The 25389-nt window shown below is 39.2% G+C and overlaps 1 protein-coding gene across 22 annotated transcripts in view; it reads right to left on the bottom strand.

Moving 5' to 3' along the window:
* bptf (bromodomain PHD finger transcription factor) overlaps positions 1 to 25389 on the bottom strand; it is a 160383-nt gene that overhangs the window by 16654 nt on the left and 118340 nt on the right. For 6 of the 22 annotated variants that reach the window (XM_080209392.1, XM_080209381.1, XM_080209389.1 and 3 more), the window contains 11 exons: positions 23572 to 23695; positions 22282 to 22537; positions 21165 to 21329; positions 19036 to 19187; positions 16637 to 16772; positions 13737 to 13972; positions 12631 to 12856; positions 11583 to 12223; positions 9343 to 9428; positions 4065 to 4290; positions 1658 to 1908 (listed from right to left, as the gene is read on the bottom strand). In XM_080209392.1, coding sequence (XP_080065518.1) covers positions 1658 to 1908; positions 4065 to 4290; positions 9343 to 9428; positions 11583 to 12223; positions 12631 to 12856; positions 13737 to 13972; positions 16637 to 16772; positions 19036 to 19187; positions 21165 to 21329; positions 22282 to 22537; positions 23572 to 23695 — 2499 coding nt within the window. The remainder of the gene's footprint in view (positions 1 to 1657; positions 1909 to 4064; positions 4291 to 9342; positions 9429 to 11582; positions 12224 to 12630; positions 12857 to 13736; positions 13973 to 16636; positions 16773 to 19035; positions 19188 to 21164; positions 21330 to 22281; positions 22538 to 23571; positions 23696 to 25389) is intronic. The other 16 variants (XM_080209400.1, XM_080209394.1, XM_080209403.1 and 13 more) reach the window with 11 other exon arrangements.

Raw genomic sequence — 25389 nt, 5'->3', positions numbered from 1 at the left:
AAAAGTCCTGAGAAGCAATAGTGGCTGAGAATGATATTGGGCAATAAAAAAAATCCAAGCAAATTCCTACAAGTTTGAATTCTCAACCTTGCTCTTCCTGGGCAGAGATAAATGCCTCCTCACAAAAAGGGAACTGTTGATACACAAAGCTCAAAATATAGACTTGAACCAGTGGGCTATGAACAGCACAGGTACAGCAGTTTCCAACATGAAGTCTTGCCTCGGAAACAGTATGCCTTATTTTTTTGGGGTGGTGGTGAGGCTGAATCAAGAAACAATCACATTAAAACTCAGAAGAGAATTGGATAAAATACTACAAGCAGAAAAAAACTGGGATATGAAAAAGTGGACAAGTGATTGGATTGCTCTCCGAAAGTGCTGGTACAGATTTGATAGGCTGAATCGCCTTCTTCTGTGCTCTACTACTCTACAAATGTGATCATAAATAATTCCAATTTCAGTATAGTAGAATATGCTCGCTGCTAACAGGATTAAACATTCATTACCCCCTTCTACCCACTGAAGTTTTACAGAATCAGAGAAGTACAGAGGTGTACATCATGAAACAGCAATGACTATTGCGACACTAATTCTGAAAGAATACAAAACAGGGGGATACTGTTTTTGGCCTCAGGACAGCCACAGGAAAACAGCTAGTGCATTCTCTCAAAAAGAACCTGTGCAACTAGGCTAGCTGAATGGTGCACAATCATTTTTCAATAAAATCTCATTTTCTGAAATGTTAGGTAGTATCAGTGAAATAGAAAATGGTGAAAAATAAATTTGATCTATTCAAAGCTGCTGCCTCATAAAATACGTGCAGCACAGGGACGCAGGATATCAACGTACAAAATCACCGTTGTGCTGTGGTCCTGCACGTTTGATTCTGCATGTCAAGTTCCTGACATTTGCGAAAAGTAATCAAAACGTGGCTTACAACACAGGAAGTGACTATTCAACTCATCATGTCTACTGGCTCATAGCTGGAGCAGTTCAAATCTAATCCCTTGTTCTGCTCTCTTGCCATGTCGCTGTATACTCCCATGCTTCAAATATAAACACTCTTTCCTTAAACTACTGCAACAGCCTGTGCCTCAATTAGCCTGTGGCAAATCATTCTATAATCTCAACAACTCTGGATAAACAATTTCCTCTCCTTACTTTCTGATAACAATTTCAAATTAATGAGCCTTCTTTACTGACCCCAAATCACTAAGTCATTCAACTTAACAGAGCTGGGGCTACTTATTTAGAGGGGCCTGGAAGTGAGTTGGAAGCATGTGGTGGAGGAGACACATGGGAAAGGACGAAACTGCATCCTCAAACAGATAGGGTGTGGAAGTTGGAGAAGAAAGGAAAATACAATCCTCTGATAAACACAAATTGAGACTCATTCCATTTCTCAGATTAATGGTAATTTTTAGCTCAATGTGTGCTTTCCCTTGCAACCTTTCAGAAAGAACTCCATTCTAGAGATTCCAGAGAGCTGCACTGCTGGGGATATATCTGAAGATCATGGCCTTATGTACCTATTAGAGCTGAATCAGCTGCTTGAAATAATGCATGGAACCCAAGGCAAATAGCCTTTATGGAACTGGGATAATTTCTTTGATAATAATGAAATACTGATAGAGGAAAATATTTGTCTATTACATACTTTGATTCATCATAAGGTGTCTTGCAGATACAGTAAAGCTTTGTGTCCTTCTTGGATTCTTTTGAGGTAGTAGAAATCATCTTTTTCTTCTTCACCTTTGCAGGCTCTTTCTCTTCGTCTCGTTTTCGTTTCTGTGTCACTGCAGCTTGCACGGCATTTGTGGCAGCAGCAATGGCTGCAGTCTGGATGGCTGCTGCCTGTGCTTTCTCTTTCTCCTTCCTTAATCTATTCCTGTCTTTTTTTAGCTCCTCCTACAAAAATGAACAAAAGTTTAGTCAACAGGAACAGATTAATGTGATAGCAACTGTACCAATGTGATCATTTATTGAGAGCCGTGAGCAACTCTATATAATGGAACACTGCTGCAAACGATATCCTGTGCATCAGATCAAAAAGATAACCCACAAAGATTTGATAAACTTGGAACAAAATATTGAACATAATTTTCTCAATTTTACATTTCACCTCCTGGTCTTGCAGCCACAAGACAAAGGACTCCATGGTGCTGATATTTATGCCCAGAATTCACACTTATCTGTCTTAAAGGATGATCCTGATAAAAATACCTAATCCCACCTTTTCTATTGCAAACGGCTAACTAACTTCTATCTCACCTACACTTTAACAGAGCTAGGTTTGATAGTGATGACATTGTCTACTAACAGAACTTATTTGCCTCAGTTCGATAAGCTGAATTTAGTTATAAGTTGAATTGCTGGATGGAGTGTTCCTGGAAAGCAATGCATTCCACTCTTTGGCAAGCAAGGGAAGAACCATCATCCTGTCTAGTCTGAATTGTACTACCATCTGTACACCAAGAACAAGGAAAATAAATCTATGCCTTAGGAAATCAACTGTAGAATTGAAGGTGGAAGGCAGTTTGAAAACAAAGGTATTCAAAGAAATAAAATCCTAACGGCAAGAATTTAATGAATTATTACACCAGTTTAAGAGATGACATGTTTAACAAAATTGAAGCTTGTGGAATTAAAACATGATGTATGAAATTGGTTAAAAGACAGAATACTAGTGAATGGTTATTTTTTCAGACTGGAAGTAAACAGCATTCCATTCACCTCCCCCCCACCCCCACCAGAGGTCAGCATTAGGACCACAGTAGCTTATGATGCATATGAAAGAGCAGGAGTTAGGCGGAGGAGGATGTGTAATTCCCAAATCTGCAAATGACACACAAAACTTGGAAACAAAGTGAACAGCAAGGAGGATGGCAGCAGACTTCAGGGCTTAGGCACAACTGGTGGAATGGGCAGACACTTAACTTTAATGCAGTGTGCTGTATTTTGAAAGGAAGAATGATAAGAAGGAAATGACAACTTTAAAGGTAATGCAGAAACAGAGACCTGCTGGAAAGTGAGATTGGGGAGGTTAGTTCACAAAGAAATATTGAAGATGGCAGGACAAGTTGATAAGGCTATTTCAAAAATAGCAGAAAATGATCAATGACTTTAAAAAGAGAGGCAAAAAGCACAAAAGCAAAGCAGTTACGCTAAGTTTTATGCCTGATCCCTTGTGGCCCTCTGGTTCTTCCAATTATGTTAAATTGGTGTCGCCTATTCACTTATCCACCCATCAATAAAAACTAGTTAGGCCTCACCTAAAATATTTTGCCAATGCTAGTTCTGTGCTTTAGGAAGGATGTCAAGACCTTGGAGAGGCTGCAGAGAACATTTACTAGAAGGGGCTTCAATTATGTGGAAAGTTGAGAAAATTGGAATTGATCTTGGAATGAAGAAAGTGAAGGACACTTAATCGAGGTGATCAAAATGATGAGGGCTTTTGGTAGAGTAAATAAGGAGAAACTATTCCACAGGCGAGTCAGTAACCAGAGACGACAGATCTAACATAATTGGTAGAGCAACTGGGGAGACGAGAAATGTTTTTACACAATGAGTTATGACCTTGAATATACTTCTTGAATGAGTGGTGGAAAACTGTTCAATAGTAAGTTGTAAGTAACTTTAGAAAGGAATTGGATATATACTTGGAAAGGAAAATATTCAACATTATGGGGTAAAGGCAGTGACTAACTGGATAGCTCCTTCAAAGAGCAAGTAGGCATGATGAGGTGAATTGTGCTTTAAGATTTTACAATTCTAAGAAATTCAGCGCAAGTTTTAAGCGTCTGAAACCATATAATTGGGCAAAGAATATGTTCTTCTGTATGTTCTTCTGATTCTGGCCAACATTTCTCCCTCACATTACAAAAGGTTAAAATCATTAATTTCTTTACTGAGATCTTGTTATGAAAAAAAAAATCACAGGTTCCATTTATGCTATTATATGCACTTCAAAGTAATGAGGCGATTTAATATGTTTGCGAAAGATCCAGTAACTTGAAAATTCATCATTAGAAAATAAATTAACTTAATGCTTATTTGTCACATACCTGTACCTCAATTTGAAGCTCTTTATCTAACAATGCCCTTTTCTTTAGGATCTCAGCCTTCAACTGTTCCTTGTGTTTGAACAACAATGCTGACAGCTTGGTGGCATTCTGTTTACTGCGCTTCTGCTCCACGTTCTCATCTCGTTTCCTTTTCTTTGCTGCTTGTTTTTCTTCCTTGTCAATTTTATCCAGAATATATTTCATAACCTGGTTACAGACAATCATTCTGGATCCAAAGAGAGAAAGAAATAACGAAGTTAAAACGACGTGTAACGCACTTTCCAATGATTGATCTTTTTCTTCATTTGCAACAACTTGCAAACATTTTGCAAGTTGTTGTCAATAGCAAAAACACAATTTCTTACAATGATAATCTCTTCCTTCATTACAAACCACCACAAATTGATGGTTGTGTTCAGAAAACACATCTTTGAATTCTGCCATATTGACATGAATATCCAGGCTCTTAGTTTGATTAAACTCCTTCTACAGAAATTATACTGCAGTGAAAGCATCAGAATTTCTGCTATAGGAGCAGCACTGTGGCGCAGTGGTTAGCACTGCTGCCTCAGAGCACCAGAGACCTGGGTTCAATTCTGGCCTTGGATGACTATGTGGAGTTTGCACATTCTCCCTATGTCTGTGTGGGTTTCCTCCTGGTGGTCCAGTTTCCCCTCACAGCAAAAAGATGTGTGGGTTAGGTTGATTGGCCATGCTAAAATGTCCCTTAATGTCAGGGGGATTAGAACTGTAAATATGTGGAGTTACGGGAATGGGATGTAGGTGGGATTGTCATCGGTGCAGGCTCGATGGGCTGAATGGTTTCCTGCACAGTAGGGATTCTATATTTCCATTAGCAAGAATATTAGCCAAATAATTCTGTGCTGATCTTGCAGTAATAGCTATTGCTTGGTTGGGAAACCTATACAATCACAATGAGGCTCCCAATTTCTGACCTTGAAAGCAGCATCAAAATGAATTTATTAATTTCTTAGGTATTCCAATTCAAGGTTCTGAGGATAGGTAAACAAATTAAATAGCTCTTGGGGGCGATCATCATAAGCAAGGAGCAAAATCAGGAAATTTCCTGGTCTGCAAATATATATTGCACCAACTGCACCACAAGCTAGTACTGCAATCAACAGGATGATGGTATTGCAGTTGCAGAATGATAGCTATTTTTGAATAAAACTCAATTAATGAATGTCAAACTTCTTAAAACAAGATCTCTGCAGGTTTAGGAATAAAACGTAGAAGGGGAAATCCATTCATTTGAAATGCCACAGAATTCCAAAGTTATTACTTAATGTTTTAAATGATAGACAGCTTCACGTATATTATGAGTTCCACTTGCAATGAGATCAAGTTTCACGAATGAATGGATTATTTCTCATTATCCAGTATCACTCGTGACGCCAATGCAGAGGGATGTATTCATAAAACAGCTGCCTACAAGTCACAATAACAGAATGTTTAAGTGTACATTCCACTTGTGCATTTATTTCACCAGTGCCTAACATTCACAAATTTCAGCCAGGGGTCAGTTTTCCCTTTGAAGCAGAAGGTTGGGGTTCATGTCCCATGCCAGAGACTTGGTCACAAATTTCTTGTTGACACTCCAGTGCCGTACTGAAGGAATGTTGCACCTTTGCAGACACCATCTCTGAACTCATCACGTTATGTGCAAAAGTGGCTGCTGGGTTTCCAGCATTACAAATAACAGCATTTCAAAATGACAGTAACCCTTTTGAGACGTCCTGTGATTGTGAAAACTTCTGTACAAATCAAATCTTTCAACAAGGCTTCTCAGGCAAAATCAGTGCTTAATACGAACACAAAGCTGACTTGTTCTTAAAAAAAACAATTAAAAGCTGCACAAGATAATTATTATCTGCAGGGGTACACAATGTAATTCAATCTCAGGATTTCAATAAATCTATTGCTGGCGAATTTGAACTCAAATTACATGTTTATAAATACAAACACTATGAGGGGGACAGTAACAGTGTAGAAATGCTACTGATAATCAAGAGGCTTAGACTAATGCTACAGATACACAAGTTCAAATCATGGCAGATAGGCCAGCGTGACTGCCCTGGACATTATAGTATTTGACTGAATGCTGTATCAAGGAGTCCTTGCAAAATAAAAGTCAATGAAAATCAGAGGAAAACTCTTCACTGGTCGATATTCTACCAAGCATGAAGCAAGATCATTGTGGATGTGGGAGATCCATCATCTCAGCACTTGCACATTTCAGCAGGAGATCCTCAGAGTAGTGTTCTAGACCAAACTATCATCAGATGCTTCATCAATGAGTTCTCTCCATCATAAGGTCAGAACTGAAGACACTTGCACAATGTTCATACCATTTGCAATTCCTCAGGTACAGAAGCAGTCCTTACCGATATACATCAAGACCTGGACAATATACTGATGCAGGCTGTTAAGGAACAAGTAGTATTCACACCACACAAGTATTAGGCAATTACTAACTTCATAACAAGAGAATTTAACCATGATCCCCTGCCTCCAAAAACATTCAACGGTGTTATCATAGCTGTATTTTACACCATCAACATCCTGGCAGTTACTATTGATCAGGAACTGAAATAAATCAGTCATCTAAGTACAGTGGTTATTATAACAGTGGGTCATAGGCTTTTAATTCTAAGGAGAGTAAATAAATTTCTGACTCCCCAAGGCTTGTTCATTATTTACAAGGCATAAGTCTTGTCTTGGAATACTCTACGCTTGCCTGGGTGAGCGCAGCTCCAACAACAGTCAAGATCATCAACACCTTCCAGGACAAAGTTGCCCATTTGTTTGATGCCCCATCAACCACCTTAAACATTCCCTCCCACCACCACCAACACACAGTGGCAGCAATGTGTCATATAAAGCAGGGCTCTTTTGATAGCACTTTCCAAACCTGTAACCTGTATCACTTAGAGGGACAAGAGCAGCAGATGGATAAGAACTCCATAGGAACTCCACAGTGGTTAGCACTGTTGCCTCACCACATCAGGGACTAGGGTTCAATTCCCAGCTTGGGTCACTGTCTGTATGGAGCTTGCATAATCTCCTCGTGTCTGTGTGGGTTTCCTCCAGATGCTCCAGTTTCCTCCCACAGTCTGAAAGACGTGCTGGTTAGGTACACTGACCTAACAGGCACTGGAGTGGGGTGACTAGGGGAATTTCACAGTAACTTCATTGCAGCATTAATGTGATCCTTATTTGTGACTAATAAATAAACTTTACCAGCACCTGTAGATTCCCCTCTAAATCTCTCACACTATCCTGACTTGCAATGATATCTCATTACTTCAGTTGTTTGATCTAAATTCTGGAGCTCCCTTCCAGACAGAACTGTCTACATGCAGCAGATGGACCGCAGGTGGTCAAAGGCAGCAGCTCACTATCTTCTCAAGGACAATCAGGGATGGGCAATAAATGCTGACCTTGCAAAGAATGCCAACATCCCACGAAAGAATAAACAAAATTAAACGCTCGTCTCAGTAACGATTATCCTGAAACAACTGGATTGTCATTAAAAACCTATCTGGTTCACTTGTGTCATTTAGAAAAGAAAATCTGCCAACCTTATCCAGTCTGGCCTACATGTGACTACATACCTATATATACATATGGTTGACACTTAACTGCCTTCTGAAATGGCCTAGAAAACCAATTAAGGATGGGCAATAAACGCAGGCCTTGCCAATGATGCTCATTCCCTAACAATGAAGGAGAAAAAGTGCCACCTAAAAGCAGATAGAACGGTAACAGCACAAAATGGATTTTTATATTAAAAAAATCCAAAGGCAATTTTTTTTGCACGTTTAAAATAACACTAACAGATAGAAATCCCTGTTATAAATGCTCATTGAGAAATTCTTTTACAATAGTTGACAAAAGAGGCTGAAACATTATAAAAAGAAGTAATTATTAAGGATCATGGTGAATAATCCACAAGTACATTTTGTTAGATTGAGAGCTAGGTTAATTAAAACATGTTAGAGCCAAGTACTTTAATTAGCTGTCTCCTCGACTTCACATGTAAACTTTCTACATCGTTCAAATCCAACCATTAATACGTGGTCCAGAATAAGGCATTTTGTTTCAGATAAACATTTTCGTTTTCATTTATCTCATCTCTTTCTCACGGCAATTAAGAATTTGGCATTTATTTGCAACAAAAGGGAACGTTAAGCTCTTTTACATAAATTATAAGATCCTGTTCTTCATTCCAAGTGTCTTGGCAAAATTGTGTTGGAAGGTTACGGAGGTTTGTAATCCAAGAAAGAGTATCCTTTGCTCAATGAAGAGTAGTTCATTTTTGAAAATTAAACCGATTTGGACATTTTGTGATTTTTTGCAAAAGTGACAATTCTCTTAGCCCACAGGCAGACTCACTTGAATTTGCCTGTCTGCTAGTTTGCCCCAGTGATGTCACTAACTACAACAGTTTGCACAGACAACAAACACTGAGGACTACAGCTTTAGATTGCATTAGTCACTCTGGTGCTGCATCATCTTGGAAACTCACAACATGCACCAGGTAGTCGGCATTACCTGCCAACCACTGCAACCACACAGCTCCACATCCAGTTCTCAGGCAGAAATTGCAAAGTTGTAGGCTCCAACGTTTTCTATAGAATAAACATCCATCAATAATCTCACAGGACAGGCCTAACAATGAAACGGGCCTGATTTAAGGACTTGCTTGTGGGTAAGAATGAAGTTATTACAAAAACGTCAAGCAAAAGTTTCTTCAATCTATGATTATACTTTGTATAGATCAGGAAGAACTGGGAGCAAATATATTTCTTTTCCTTTTAATTAACATTGGCCAGCTGATCAAAACTATCAATTTTAATGAAATATTAAATATATTTACTGTCTACAGAATAAAATAATAAAATGATATAATACATACGGCAGGGCACAAGCAAAAATATGGTAAAATGTAACATTTAAACTGTGAACATGTTAAAAAACAAAAATGCAAGACCAAGGTTGATAGCTTTCTGGAAGATTAGCAAAGAATAGGAAGAAAAAGCAGGTAAATGCAGTTGAAATTCGATCAGCCATGATCGAATAGAATGGCAAAATGGACTCAAGTGGCTGAAGTCTACATGTTCCTATATACAACACCAAACCATTCACACAATAATGTCAAGGTATAGATGATGATACTGAATTACACTTCTCAAACAATCTTTTACCATCTCATAGCCCCCCTCCAAATGACTATAGTTCTCTTAGCCAAATATACCTCTGGTTTTCTTCTCGTTCTGCAGGTGACATCATCCTACTCTTTGCTTTCAAGTGCTCAATCACAGCGTTTTGTTTCATTACCACCTTAATCACAAGAAAAAAAGTTAATGTGCGATGGTCAACTTTGACAAAAAAAATTTACTAAACACTTTCAAATTGCCATGAAGAGTTTTAAAAAAACTCCAGTGATGCGAACAACATGGAGACAAGGAGTGTTGATGGTTGTTTTTGTGGGGCAGGTAGGCAGGAGGAGGAAAATAAAAGTTGGCAAATTTGCTAAAGTAAGGGGAGGGGAAAGAAAACTAAAGAGGGAAATTCAATTAGCACTAGTAACATTCAAGTCTATAAAGCAAAACAAATCAGCAGGTATTTTATATCAGACGGTTCACTTCTTTGTGGCTACTTCTGCGGCAAAATACACTGTTCCACTAAGTTACAGTTGCAGCCCTTCCTGAAAAGTTGATTCAATTTACAGCTTCACTTAGTCGGTTCGTGGGGAAGCAGCACCAAATTCTGATCATTTGATTATGAACTTTAAGTCTCATTAGTTGTTTAAAAAAAAGCCTATGTTTTCAGTTTGCGATGATGACCTAATTTTCACTTGTTTTAAACATTTAATTTGAAAATCCACATTTAGTATCATGACTTGGAAGAGGGGGCTGAAGAGTGGGTTAGTAAATTTGCTTATGACACCAAGATTGGTGGAGTAGTGAATGAGATGGAGGGCTCTTTGTAGGCTGCATTGATAGGATGCAAAGCTGGGCAGAAAAGTGGCAGGTGGAGTTTAACCCTGATAAGCACGAGGTGATTCATTTTGGTAGGACAAACTTGAATGCGGATTACAGGGTCAACGACAGGGTTCTGAAGAATGTGGAGGAGCAGAGAGATCTCTGGGTTCATATCCACAGATCTCTGAAGGTTGCCACTCAAGTGGATAGAGCCGTGAAGGCGGCTTATAAAGAGTTAGCATTTATTAACAGGAGATTTGAGTTTAACAGCTGTGGAGTTATGCTGCAACTATACAGGACCTTGGTGAGACCACATTTGGAATACTGTGTGCAGTTCTGGTCACCTCACTACAAGGAGGATGTGGAAGCACTGGAGAGAGTGCAGAGGAGATTTACCAGGATGCCACCTGGTTTGCAGGGTAGGTCTTATGAGGAAAGGTTGAGGAGCTGAGGCTTTTCTCTTTAGAGCGGAACAGGATGAGAGATAACTTATAAGATGATGAGGGGGATAGACAAAGTGAACATGCAGAGATTATTTCCTCAGGTAGATGTAGCTGCTATTAGGGGGCACAACTATAAGGTTCATGGTGGGGGATACAGGAGGAATGTCCGAGGTAGATTCTTTACTCACAGAATGGCTGGGGTACAGAATGCACTGCTTGTTGTGATAGTGGAGTCGGACACTTTGGGAACTTGCAAGCGGTTTTGGATAGGCATATGCAGGACGCCAGAACTATAGGGAGTGGGATAGCTTGATCTTGGGTTCGGACATAGCTCAGCACAACATCGAGGGCCGAAGGGCCTGTACAGTGCTGTACTGTTCTATGTTCGAGTATGATCAGGCAGGCAGTCATTAAGCAGTGCGGTGACACACAGGGAAACCAGCTGTCATATTGAGATTATTACATGTGGTAAGGAGTGTACCTAAGAGAGAAGATACATAAATTCCACGCATGGTAGACTCATTCAGTATAAGAATAGGAAAAATAGTCAACCTAAGTGCTTGTAGAACACAGTATTATTGGCTATCCCTAACTTTATAATGTCCATTTTCTTCCAAGGATGTTTGTTTCAAAGCACCTTTCATAGGGAAATGAAGCACAAATTGGTAAATTGTGGGTTTGTAATTATTATCCTTTACAGAACAAAAGGCACCAGACAAAGGTTGTGAGTGGAGGGAATGATCTTTCTAAAACAAGACATCGCTGTTGCTAATGTGCACCTTCTAAGGGGCACAGGTGCCCTGGAAAAAAACTGACAAAATAAATTTAAGAATCAGAATTCCATAAGATGGACAGAATTCATTTTTATTATGACCTTTTTTCACTTGCCTTGAATCTCATGTAATGGCCGCAATTCCCAAATACTTGGCAGCCACACATATGGCAGATTGTGAAGGAATTGGTCGAATGCAATATTTCCTAAGTGGCAATAGTAATCAATGCACAATCTAAAAAAATCTTAACGCACCCAGTAAATAGAGTTATTCTCCACCACAGGATTTATTTACCTGTTTCTGAATAATTTCATTTTGGTTTGCAGTCTGTAGCATGTGCTCTCTCTTAGCTTCTATCTGCAGCTGTTTCTTATGCTGTTGCTGCTCGCGAATTTGCTGGATTCGCTGCAATTGTTCCTGGACACTGGCTGCTTGCACACTGACCACATTCTGGATCTGCTGAGCTGCAGTCAGACCTGGTTGCTGAATCTGAACAGGGACCTGGAGTTTGATTTGATGTTGAACTACACCCTGAGGGACCTGAGGCAGTGCCTGGGTGTCAGCGGTCATCTGAGTTGGAACTCGGGGTTGAAGTTGAGGCTGAGGAGCTATTGTCTGTACACTGGCCTGATGTTGCTGGGGTTGCAGCTGAGGTCGAGGAGGGGACTGTACAGTTAGCTGATTCCCAGTTTGGACAGGAGGAACTTGAGCTTGTGGTGGAGTTTGTACCTGGACAACAGGCTGAGCTTGAGGTGGAGCTTGTACTTGGACAACAGGTTGGGCTTGTGCTGGTTGTGTTTGGGCAGGTTGTATTGAAGGTAGCGGCTGAGAGGCAACTGAAGTCTGAACAGAAGGTGGCGGAGGCTGAGGTGATGGTTGGATTGGAGCTTGCATTTGTTGTACATGTGTCTGCACCTGTTTCTGTTCTGCTGCAACTGTAAAAGATTAAATAAAATATATATATATATATATATACACAGCATCTCACACATATGACACTGGTAATTTCATTAAGTAATAAAACCAGTGTTCAATTTATATAATAAATTGTAACATTAACTTCTCTAGATCACTACAATTTCCTACAGTGTGAAAATATTCAATGTTTTTGCATATATTGTACATGCTCAAATATAATGAGACGTTAGCTTTCAAGCATTAACTTGGTCCTGAGGGGCATATTTTCATTGGGTGTGTGAGGTCCAAGACTAACATTAATTCACTGATCGCTTGAAAATACAAATTAGTATTTGCGAAATTCCAGCATTTAGAAACTGACCTTTTAAAAATCCTATTCCCTAGTTATTTGTTGCCAAGCTTTTAGCTAAAATGTTGTAAATACCTGGTGCTGCTGTTGTTGCAGAAGCTACAGTTGTCGCAGCAGCTGATGCTGTTACTGTTGGCAGAGGTGTGAAGAGAAACCTCTGAATGGTCCCACTTGGCATGGCAGCCTGCATTAACTGTTGTCCTGGCCCAGGAATTACTGATACACCTTGTGGGATAAGTTGAAGCTGTCCAGTTGTTTGTCCCTGCCCTTGAATCACCACAGTTAATCCCTGACCTCCGCTCTACAAGGACAGGAGCATGATCATCAATTAGAAAAGTTCTGTCTGTATCTGTGTACACCTCTACCTTTAGAAAAACCCTGTTTGCTATTCTCAGCTGAAATTTTACAGAAGGAATTGCAAAGAGACAGTATGAGAGCAATGCTGGATTAACATGAGTACAGATTAAACCAAAAAAAAATAACAGCACCACCCATTCCCCCGTCTAATTTATTGCCAAGTTGAGAGAGAATTTGTGGTGTTATTTCTTCTGGTGATGGAGCCTGAATTTCAATACACTGTTGCTAAAAAAGCATACACTCCCAAATTTTATGACGCCTGAAGCTGATGAGCACTGAATCTAGCAACATAATGCTTTTGACAATTTCAAAATTACACTACTAGATATACACTTGGGTACGAATTTGAAGAATTCAACTCTCAAGACAGTGCTTTGGAAAATAAAATTATCTGCAAATATTGCCTGTTAAGACTGTTTTTATATAAATGACAACTTTAAAACAACATGGAACAATCCACTTATAGAAACATAGGACCAAAAAAATAGATCATCCGGCCTCTAAAGCTTGCTCTGTCATTTACTTGATAATGGCTAATCTTCTCCCTCAATAGCAAGCTCCTGCACTATCCTCATTAACCTTGAGAAATCTATTGACCTCTGCTTTGCAAATGTCCGCTCCCCCCACCGAAATTCACCCCCACCCCCCAAAACCCAGAATTAGTTGAAAGAAAACTTATTAAATGCTGTTCTTATGGGTTAGAAGCTACTGACTAATGGAATGGATAGTATTCAGAGTAAAATGGACTACTTGTTACTTGTCAAAACTTTTTTTAAATAACTCCAAAACTGAAGAATTCACGACCAAAACTCCTCCACACTTACCTGTCCTTGTGTGAGCTGGGTAAGCTGCGCCATGGTTAACCGGACTTGTCCCTGTTGTGGTCGCTGGGCTGGCTGCTGGCCTTGTGGTGTGGCAGGCCGACTTTGGATAGGTTGCATAGCTGCACTTGGTGCAGTCACCATCTTTTGTGTTGAACTTTGAACCAAATTACCTGTACTTGACACACTTGTTACTGGTTGTCCACGGATGATCTGAGTAACCACCTGTTGGTTTTGAGCTGGAAGGCAACCAAAGTATCTGCATTAATGTAGGTTATGATTTGCTTTGTCAGCCTTTTGTTATAACAAACATCTGCTTCCAATCTTGTTGTTAATGTTATCTAACAATCTAAAATTTCACAAATTTTCTTCAACTTTGAATTAATTTAAATTCCTACATTATAATAGTGACTACTTTATTGGTTGTAAAGAGCTTTGAGCCAGTTTATCATTTCTACTTTTAAATATACTTAATACACAGCTTTGGCTCGCACAGCACAGAAGAGTGTTGGCAAACCTGTGACATGTCAAACTATGAAGCAACATCAGAAAGACAGGAAAATAATTAAATACTTGAGAAATATAAAAAAAGGAAAATGGAGAAAGGATGAGGGAATTGAATTAAGTGCATAAGTCTTCACAGACTCAGTAAATACACAGTAGACTGGTTGGCTTTCTTCTGTATTGTGACATTCTATGATTCTAATGAGGTGGGCAAAGTGTGAACTCCCAAGTCCTTGTCACGAAAGGAGCGTTGATTTAAACTATAGGGCGCAAATGAATTAAATGGATACATGGAATTTTACCTAAAACAAAATCATATTTGCAATAATGAGACCATTAAAATTAGTACATCAATGACCAAAGAATAACGAGGTGGGCAAGAGAGCCTTTTGATCATTAATCGGTGACCCTTGAGGAAAATGCATAGATATGAATGACAGAGGACGAATCGAGTTTGGCCAGCATGCACCCAAAAGCCAAACAGATGTTGTATAAATCACATCTGAGCAGAGATGCTGTTTGTTAAAAGCGGATTAGAAACAGCTACTTGAAGATAAACCCATGTCAGAGCAGCCACAAGATTTCATGAAGAACCCAAAGAGGGTTGAAAGCAAATATGTTTTTGAAGAAAAATAGTCAACTCCCAAATGTAGACCCATCCATCCAGAGCCAAGAATATACAACAGTCAGATAAAGCAACATAAGCAGCTTATATTAGATACCAGGCTGATACTGGAGATGAGAGGGTTAGCTTATGAGGAGAGATTAAATAGACTGAGCCTGTATTTGTTAGCGTTTAGAAGGCTGAGGAGGGATCTTATAGAGGCATATAAGATAATGAAGGGGCTAGATAGGGTAGAGGTAGAGATTCTTCCCACTTAGAAAGGAAAACAGAACTAGAGGGCACAGTCTCAAAATAAGGCGGGGGGGCACTTTAGAACAGAGTTGAGGAGGAACTTCTTCAGTCAAAGAACATAAGAAATAGGAGCAGGAGTAGGCCATCCAGCCCCTCGAGCCCACCCCGCCATTCAACAAGATCATGGCTGATCTGAAGTGGCTCAGTTCCACTTTCCTGCTTTCTCCCCATAACCCTTAATCCCCTTGCCTACCAAAAACCTATCTACCTGCGTCTTAAATATATTTAGCGAGGTAGCCTCCACCACTTCAACGGGCAGAGAATTCCAGAGATTCACCACCCTTTGAGTGAAGACCGTTTGAGCAAAGGGTGGTGAATCTCTGGAATTCTCTCACCATTGAAGTGGTGGAGGCTACCTCATTGAATATATTTAAGTCACAGGTAGACAGATTTCTGATAGACAAGGGAATTAAGGGTTATGGGGAGAAAGCAGGAAAGTGGAACTGATCCACTTCAGATCAGCCATGATCTTATTGAATGGCGGGGCAGGCTCGAAGGGCTAGATGGCCTACTCCTGCTCCTATTTATGTTCTTATTCCAAAGGCTCAATACAGCAGAAAACAGAGGAATATAGACAGTGCAGGGATAAAACTAAAAAGGAAATTAGGAAAGCAAAGAGGGCGTGAGAAAATTGGTAAGTAAAATCAAGGAAAGCCTCAAAAAAAATGTTTTCTCAGTACATAAAGCATTAAAAAATAACCAAGGAAAGTTTAGAGCCTGTGAAGACCAAAAGGCAACTTGCATGTGGAGGCAGAAGACTTGGGCATGGTTCTGAAAGAATAAGCAAATCCCAATTTGTGCACAACTTGGATAGGTCAACTGATAGGTAATAGGGTTCTTAATCCCAAAGATATTGTCTCAAGCCCTACATGGGACTCCAGGAAAGTGATAAAGCTGATGAATTATGAAAACAAATTTCAAAGAAACAGTTGTGGCTATGACCACCTACAAGTGAATAAGGTGAAGATTGCGGAAGGAGGGACGGAGGAACATCAAATAGATGGTGCCTACACTGCCACGTTAACCAAGGACTGAACAACTGTTTGTGCCCATTGCTTCTCATGTCTCTAGGACAGGTTTCCTTGGAAAGGTGACGACTTCCTAATCCTTCTCTTCTCCCAGCCCTCCCACTAAGAGGAGAAACTTGTCTGTATATTTTGAAATAAGATGGTGCTACATTGCAGTGACAAGGGATTTCATGCTTATGGTTTGTCACATAGCTTATTTTACTCATTGTTAATTATTAGTTTGTGTGAATTTTTTAATGAGCAAGCAGTGTACCCACAATGAAATTTTCAAATAGAAAATAGAATTTGAATTGAAAGTAGAAGAGAACCATAAGGCTGTAATAGGAGATTCAGTACTATAAATCGAGGGTGACAAGACAAAAATAGAACAGATAGTTAAACCTACATAATAGATGGGAAGAATTAACGGATTGGTTGATACATCATACATTTGAGAAGTATAACGATGAACCTACTGGCTGGGAGTATACCTTGCTGTACCATCAAAGGCGTACGGATAATAGCTTTCCCAATGGCCGCTGCCTGTTGAAAAGGTGCTCTTATAACTGTAACACCAGGACGTATCTGTGTTGTTCCTCCTGTTGCGAGGACCTAGCGTAAAACATTACAATACATTAATTTCCAGATGGTAATGCAAATGCCAAGCATCGTATCAGAGGATGTACTTAAAACAAGTCTTCAGAATTCAGAGCCATTACAAAATAAAACTGATCAGTTTCACCTAACTTGTGAAATGCAACAGAATGTGTTGATTCCTCCGCCACCTCTCCTGCCCCAACATGAGCTATGAGGAGAGGCTGAATAAACTGGGCTTGTACTCGTTAGAGTTTAGAAGAATGAGGGGAGATCTCATTGAGACGTATAAGATGATGAATGGGATGGATAGGATAGAGGTGGAGAGACTCTTCCCGCTCAAAAAAGACAGTAGGACTAGGGGGCACAGCCTCAAGATAAAAGGGGGGTGGTTTAGAACGGAGTTGAGGAGGAACTTCTTCACTCAAAGGGTGGTGAATCTCTGGAATTCTCTGCCCGTTGAAGTGGTGGAGGCTGCCTCGCTAAATATTTTTAAGACGCGGGTTGATGGGTTTTTGATAAGAGAGGGGATTAAGGGTTATGGGGAGAAAGTGGGAAAGTGGAACTGAGCAGCGACAGATCAGCCATGATCTTATTGAATGGCGGGGCAGGCTCGAAGGGCTAGATGGCCTACTCCTGCTCCTATTTCTTATGTTCTTATGTTCTTATGATAAACGAGCTCAAAAGATCCCAATAACTATTTGGCTATGTGATAGGGTGAATAAGATTCTATTGACTGTAAAATTGCCCAAGAAACATCCAAAGAGACATTACGTTATATGCCATAGGAATCAACTTCAATTTACATATGCCTGGGAGACATGAAAAAATTTACTTCCGATCCCAGCCACAAACCTCTAAGAAAACCACAGGTCTGCAGTGGCGGAAATTGTAAATCTCAGATTTTCTTAAATTGGGAGGAAAGAGAGAACAGAAATAATAGACAATTGGTGCAGTCACTCTACTAGCTTCTTTGAGGTAGATTAGACCTATTGGCGCTTACAGCCATCGCAACAAGCATCAAACCCCATTTACTAGTGCAGTTGAAGAAGCCATCAGCTCTTTTCTACAATGAAGAAAATAATTTGATCAGCATCAAAAAAGCCTTTGTCGATATGGTGCCAAAACAATCATTGATTATTGATTTAAATGGTTGGATATTGAAAGTTGGTGGGGAGGAATGAAAAATGGGAACAACTATTGATTGAAGAGAGACACCAAAATAGAGGAGTTGTATCTGAAACAGCTATATAACAAGAAAGCGCAAACATATCTTCTTTCATGTACCATGGAAACTTATCACTAAGAGTAGTAAACATCGATAACAATCAACTATTTTTAAACCCAGTCATAATGCTAAACGGTTTAAAAACCAGTAGCAGCTTCATGTCCTAAGCCTAGATAGATACAACTGTTGAAGGATTTGGTCATTAGTCTCAGAGGTTACAGGCTTGTGAAAATCATTGAGCTCTATAATTCAAATTAAACAATTCTGCATGATTGGTTCAGTTATATGTATGACTGGTCGGTCCCTGTTGAATTGGGTCGTCAAGTTATCAGAATGCAGGAAGCCCCATATATTGTCCTCAGGAAATATTTACAGAAATTAAATCACACAAATCAGTGATATTCAATTTGGAGGTTGCAACAATTAGCTGGGAGCTGTGAACAGTGAGAAATGCAAACATCACTTTGTATATTAAATGCAAAAGTAAAAGAATAGCAAATTTCGTACCAAGATTCCAAATACTGTTTGTGTTCTTTGTCAAGAGCTAATTTAATTTCAGCTGCAACTGATGCATTAGTATTATTCATTGCCAGATTTATCTACTGTTAAGTAAATTTACTGCAGTCCAGAATGCGACAGCTTGATACAGTCCCCTACACTGCATCTTAGAGAGTCCACATTTTAAGCTGGCATTCACTAACACTGGTCAAAAATTACGTTGCCTCAGGTGTTGGGTTTATTTAAGCAGAAGAGTTGTGTAAATATAATTTGTTCAAGTGCAATGAATGCAAGGAGATGAGCTCACAGCACAGGAGGAGGACATTCTACTCATTATGCCTATTTACATTAGTAAATAACATTTTACTAAAGTTTGTGTAATTAAGCTCTTTTGCTCTTATCCAAATGGTGTGGAGTTTGTAAACTAACTGCAATTTAAATAAAAACTGCAGGTCAGGTGGAAGAAACATTTGCACAAACACCCAGACTATAATGTAATCAAAAGAAAATGGACATGTACTGTCTAAAATAATGTTAAATAAAAATAATAAATACCTGTACCTGCTGAGTTGTAGTTGTTGTACCTGGTGCATTCTGTCGAAGAGTTACAGTGGTGGCCCTTGGCTGGAATGAAGTAAAGGTTTGCTGGCTGGAAGTAGTGCCTGATGGAATGATTCCCAGAACCTTTTGCTGTACCTGAACTACACCTATAAAACAAAAAAGGCATAAATATTCAATATAGACAAGTGACAATTTGATTTATTATCACATGCATTGGTATACAGTGAAAAGTACTGTTTCTTGCGCACTATACAAAGCATACCATTCATAGAGTACATAGAGAAGTAGGAAAGGAGGGGGTGCAGAACGTGGTGTTACAGTCATAGCTAGGGTGTAGAGACAGATCAAAACATAAGATGGGTCCATTCAAAAGTCTGATGGCAGCAGGGAAGAAGCTGTTCTGGGGTTGTTTGGTACATGTTCTCAGCCTTCTGTATCTCTTTTCTGACGGAATTCTACAGTGTAAAACGGCAACACATACAGGTCACTGGGTTAAGACTAAACAAATATTGTAGAAACGGAAATACGTGAATATTGTGATGCTCCTGGTTTGACGTGTGTGGGGAATCTGCTATGGGGGACAGAGTGACAGAGTATTGGGCAAATATAAACTGGTAAGAGAATCAGCTTGGACTTTTTAAAAGCAAGTCACACATAACTAACCTTCTTGAATATTTGGAGGATACAAACAAGGTGGATAAGTAATTGTCAAATGTTAGTTAGGTGGATTTCCAGAAGACATTTTGGTAAGGTTCCACAACGTAACCATTACCAAAAATGAAAGTACACAGATTTGGTGGCCATCTGTTGATTTGGATAGGGAATTAGTTAGGAGACAGGACAGAGTTGTGATAATGGCTATGTACTCCAATTGGCCGGATAAAACTAGTGGCATCCTCCAGGGATCCATATGAGGATATCAGCCCTCTGCTATATTTATCAGATTAGTTGAATGCATAGAGAGCTATATATGCAAGTTCACTAATAACATCAATTTGTGTGGCAGGAAGTACTGTAGATGGAACATGCATGAGATGCTAGCATCACTTAAGGACTGGACATGCAATGGATCAATTCCGTTCCACTTCATTCATTTGACAGGACACATCTCTGACTGTTAGGTTGAAAATGTAACCTTCTCAGGCATGGTTTATTGAAAAATTCAGAAAGATTCTTTATGGCTTCTCCATTATAACAACCCAGCCTCAGGGTTCTGAATACTCAGTGAAACATGGGCACTGACCACTCATACACTACCTACTGTAATGATCCATCTGTGTTTTGAAAGTATAAATACAGGAACTCAACAAGGCTTCTTAGACAGCACCTTGCATACCAATGACTACACCTATTATCTAGATGAACAAAGTCAGCAGACACATCGGTACATCAATACCTGGAAAAGTGCTCTCCAAGCCACTCATCATGCTGATTTGGAAATATATCACGTTCCTTCACTGCCACTGGGTCAAAATCCTGGAGCTCTTTCCCTGTTGGCACAGTAGATGATGTACCTACACCACATGAGCTGTAGTGATTCAAGAGGCCACTCACCAACACCACTTTATCACGGTCAATTAGGGATGGACAACAAATGCTAACCTAGTCACTAAAGCCCATATCCCATGAATGAATTAAAAATCACCAGAATCAGGTTAATACTGATGAAGTGAGAACAACAAGATTATGATTTCTTGTGTGCACTGCTGAGAATCTCCAGATTTTCAACAATAGTTTCAAGATGAATTAAAGCACTACAATGGAAACTTGGAAGCTCAAGTTTAAAATACACCTGCTGATAAAGTCAAATGGAGATTCACCCTTCCTTCTCTTGTCAAAGTAGAACTGCCAATCTTTGATAAAGGAAGATCAGCAGACCTATCACACCATCCCACCCTGCCCCACTCACAGGGCTGCCAAAGGTTGCAAAAAAGTTTCCCCATCCAAAGCTTTTTGTATTAAACGTCAAAAACAAAACGGAACACACAATAATGAAGATAATCTCACAAGACATATTCAAAAGAACTACAGCCTTAGTTGTCTTCCAACAAACACTTGTGCACATATTCAACCACAGGGCTCTCCACAACATAACTTATGAAATAATACACTCTCCACCCTACCTCCTTGAGTGGTTGGCACATTGACGGTGAGGATTTTGCTGTTTGCAGCGAGTGGAAGCTTAGCAGTTATCACCTTGCCTGTCATGGTTACAGGACTGCCTGTGATCTGGAACGTCTGACCTGTGGTGGCAATGGTTGTACCTGTGGTGGCAACTGTGCTGGTGACTAGCAGAAAATGGACAAGAGATATAAAGAACACTTAGGCTTTCATTACTTTGTTCACACCTGAGGTTTGTATTCGAACAACTCTCAAATGGTGAGAGAAGCCAGTTGTTTAACTTGACATTACCAAATTAAAACTCAGCTAATACTAAAATTTCACATATTTAGTTTTAATCTAATTCCAAAGAGGCAAATAATTTACTGTAAAAGAGTGTTTGCATGAACACCTATCTAGTGAGTGAACAAAGAAATGTTTTTGTATATAGAACAAAGAGTTATTTAAATATACTGAACATGCATATTGAAAAAAAATCACATTTACTCAATACTTTAAAAAGTATAAGAAAAGTTGTGCGCATTTTCCAAGATTTATTTAATCCCAAGCAATAAAACAATCATATACGCAACAGCTGCCTGGGTGCACAGAAAGGTACACTTTTAATCAATGACAACTGGATTGTGATCAAGACAGCACTCTGTCCAATGTTCCCCTTCAGCCCCATGACAAATATATTCTCTCTACATCATGCCAGGTCAAATCAGTTAATTTAACTGTGACTGTGTGGCTCAGCAGCACATTGCATTCATTGTAATAGTTCATCTGGTTGCACTTCAAGTTCATCACTGAGTCATAAAGACAAATACACTGTTTTTTTATCAAACTATGAATGCAGAGAATATTGAATAACTGGATCAGTGATGTTCCCAAATCACAAAGGAGCAAAATGTGTAAAAATTCAAGTTTCTTTCCAACTTGTGTTCCTGTCATTATTACTATTAAAATATAAATATTTCACAGGAAAAATGTTATATTTTCCTCCCCAATTTTAGTGAAGAAATTAATTTCTGTTGGACATCACTGCTGATATTGGGAACTGTGCACTTGCACTCATGATCACCTTCCTTTATTACAAGCTCTCAAGTATCGATGCGTTGTATCCACAGAGGTACATACCTGACCCACTCTGGCCTTGTTTGATCCAAGTAGCAAAGCTCTGCTGAAAATTCTTGTTAGGCTGGAATGTCACTGTAGTTGGTGAACCCACTTTTGCTGTAGTAAATACCACTTTTGTTCCTGGAGAGACCTGTCCTGTCAAGGAGCCTACCATTAACTTCTGGGGAGTGGCAACAGTGGTAGCAGTACTGTTGATTGTAGAGGCAGTAGAAGAAGAACTTGGAGTGGCAGATAGTTTCTGCTGCTCAAGGCGCTTCTGTTAAGGTACAACGGAAGTTACAAAACATTTTCCCCACACAGAACCACTGAATATGTTTACAGAACACAAAGATAAGTGATGCATGGCAATATTCCTATTTTTGGGTGTCTTCTCAGAAGGTTGTGCAAATGAGATATTTCAATGTTTCCATTTTCTCTTCTCTCAACCTCGGTTTGTGTAAATTCACCCTTACCACTTACATAGATGGGTAACAGAATATTAAAATGCAATGTCATTACCATCTATAACATTCAAACAACTTTTCTTACTTTCAAAAACACAATACACCAACATAATATACAAGATACGTAACATTTCAGGAACACCACTCTCCTAATCACATTAGGATTTGAATTCTTTAGTTTGTGTAGGTGAAAACAAATCAATTTCAGTATTAATTAGTACCTACACTTTAGAAATATACAAGACACTGGGCTAATCTCCAAATTAATATCATGGAAGGAGGGAACAGAGATTTCCAATATTTATAAAAAGCCCCAAAATAATAAAATAGTTTAATACATTATCAAACTGAAGTAAAAGTGAAGGTCATTAAAATATTTTAATACTTTCTACTTAATTGCAAAACTCTGCAATTGAAAAAGCCTTCCACAGAACAACATTGATTGACTGAGAACATGGGTGACCGTAGGCCAGTCAAATTAGGTCTGTTTGGCAAAGGTGTATAATCACAAGACGGGCCATCAATTTTTCCCACAGTTGTTTAATGCAGGACATCATGTCGCCGACAACCTTAAGGAGACTTGGAACTGCAAAGGGACACTGATAGCACGTCATTTTTTTACCACTTTGTCAAAGGATGCAAAAATACAAATTCTGCACCATCAGAATTAATAAACTCAAAATATTTTGCAGCAGCATAAACATAAGTCAAAAATATCTCAACATATTTACATCAAAATAACTATATCTTTCCTTCATCCTCCTAAAAAAACTGTACATTCCTTTAAAAAGTTAAATTCAATGCAGTTTAATGACAGGTGGGACTAGGAAACTTCATGCCTTCCCACCTGCTGAGCAGCCAAGCGCTGCTGCTTAAGCTGGGCCTCCAGTTGGGCCTTGAACTCTTCGGACTTCTTCTGCTCACTAACCTTTGCTTGTTGCTCAGCAGCCTGCGCCTTCTCCTTTTCCACCCTGGAATAGACAAGGAAATATGTCACCAAATAGTCTTTAGAACAATGAATTAGCTAAACATCATGCTTCTACACAGTAATAATGGATGTGCAAAAATTTCCTCCAATTGAATACTGGGAAGATAGAACCCATTGTCTATGGTCATCACAAAAGTCCATTCATTGGGTACAAACTCTATCCCTCTCCCCGGTAATTGTCTGAGGCTGTAGCAGACTGTTTGCCATCTTGATGCCATTTGACCCAGAGATGAGCTTTTGACCACACATCTGTGCCACTTCGATTGCCAAACTCCATCTCTGTATCATTATCTGATCCTGTCCATCTTAGATCATCTGCTGTGAAAACCTTTCATCTATTTCTTTCCTCTAGATTTGGCTAATCTAATGCACGCCTTGTTGGCCTCTCATTTTATCCTTTTGTAAACTTGAGGTCACCCAAAACTCTGTTGCCCATATCCTAACACCCAAGCTCCATTCACCCATCACCCCTCTGGTGACTGACCTACACTGGCTTCAGTTAAGCCAAATCACAATTTTAATAGTCATCTGCCTTAATCTTGTCTTATATAGCTCCACATCAAAATTTTGGCAGATAACACTTAAGTGTCTTGCGATGTTTAATTACTTCAAAGATGCTTTCTAAATGCAAGTTGATGTTATACGTTGGATAGAAATTTTATTTTTCATTTGTTTACCTTTTCAATTTGCAGCTTTTCTCTAAAAATGTAGATAATCATGAAATGAATGGAGAAAATGGCCTTTTTTGCATTCATTAAAATCATTTAAAATAAAAGGAGTTGTGGGGTGCAGTGGGGAGGGGATTAGTCAGAATCCTGTTTGAAATCTGGAGTTTCAATACAGCCAAACTTGAAAAGGTTCATTGAAAAAAAATCTAATTGAGCAAAAGTTGGTGCTTCTGACTGGATCTTTTCCCACTTCAGGAACCCAGTGTCACTGTCACCTTGAGGCACTTCCAAATCAAGCACGGCGAGTTAGATGCTGAATAAAGTTTCCCCTGCTACACGAGTGAGCAACTCTGTGGCCTGGGCGGCAAGGCCAGTTGGTGCAGAGTTGTGCTGACCAGAAATTACATCAAGGCTGCCCAGTCTCAGTTCACAAGGAACATTTCCAACTAGAAAACTGAGGAGGAAGGGATTCCATTCTGCCTGGGCTGAGTTTGAACCTAGTGTTCAAAAGTGCAATTCACTTTGATGTCTAGTTCCCCAAATCTAATTTACTCTTAAACACAATAGGCACCTCAGTCAGGACATGACGAGTGTGAGAAACAGAGATATGAAAGAAAGAGCTCATGTCGATGTTGTTTTGAAGCTGACAATAAACATCTACATTTGTCTATGCTAACTTATTAATGGCCAATGCTGGCACTCCATGTCCAAGTACCTTCATACCTTGTCTATGAAAGGGAGAGCAAAACAAAATGCCAGGGAACAAATTCATTAATGTTAATGTACCAACTTATAATCTTGCAAGTATATTCACATTACTTTTTTTTAACCCAGTTTATCTATACACCTTTTCAATGCTTGCCTGCATTTTCTTAAAATAAACAGTTCCATATTTACATGGACTTATCAATATACATGTAATATATAAAGAGGTGCTTATATTGCTGAAAGTGCAACACAATTCAAATAATTGGAGTAGATTTCATTGGTAGAATTTCTATACAATAAA

The sequence above is a fragment of the Carcharhinus amblyrhynchos genome, chromosome 21 (genome assembly GCF_965287045.1).
Source record: "Carcharhinus amblyrhynchos chromosome 21, sCarAmb.v2.hapA, whole genome shotgun sequence".
NCBI classification, from domain to species: Eukaryota; Metazoa; Chordata; class Chondrichthyes; order Carcharhiniformes; family Carcharhinidae; genus Carcharhinus; species Carcharhinus amblyrhynchos.
The sequence above is the reverse complement of the archived record's forward strand: the minus strand, read 5'-3'. Positions and strand labels throughout refer to the sequence as shown.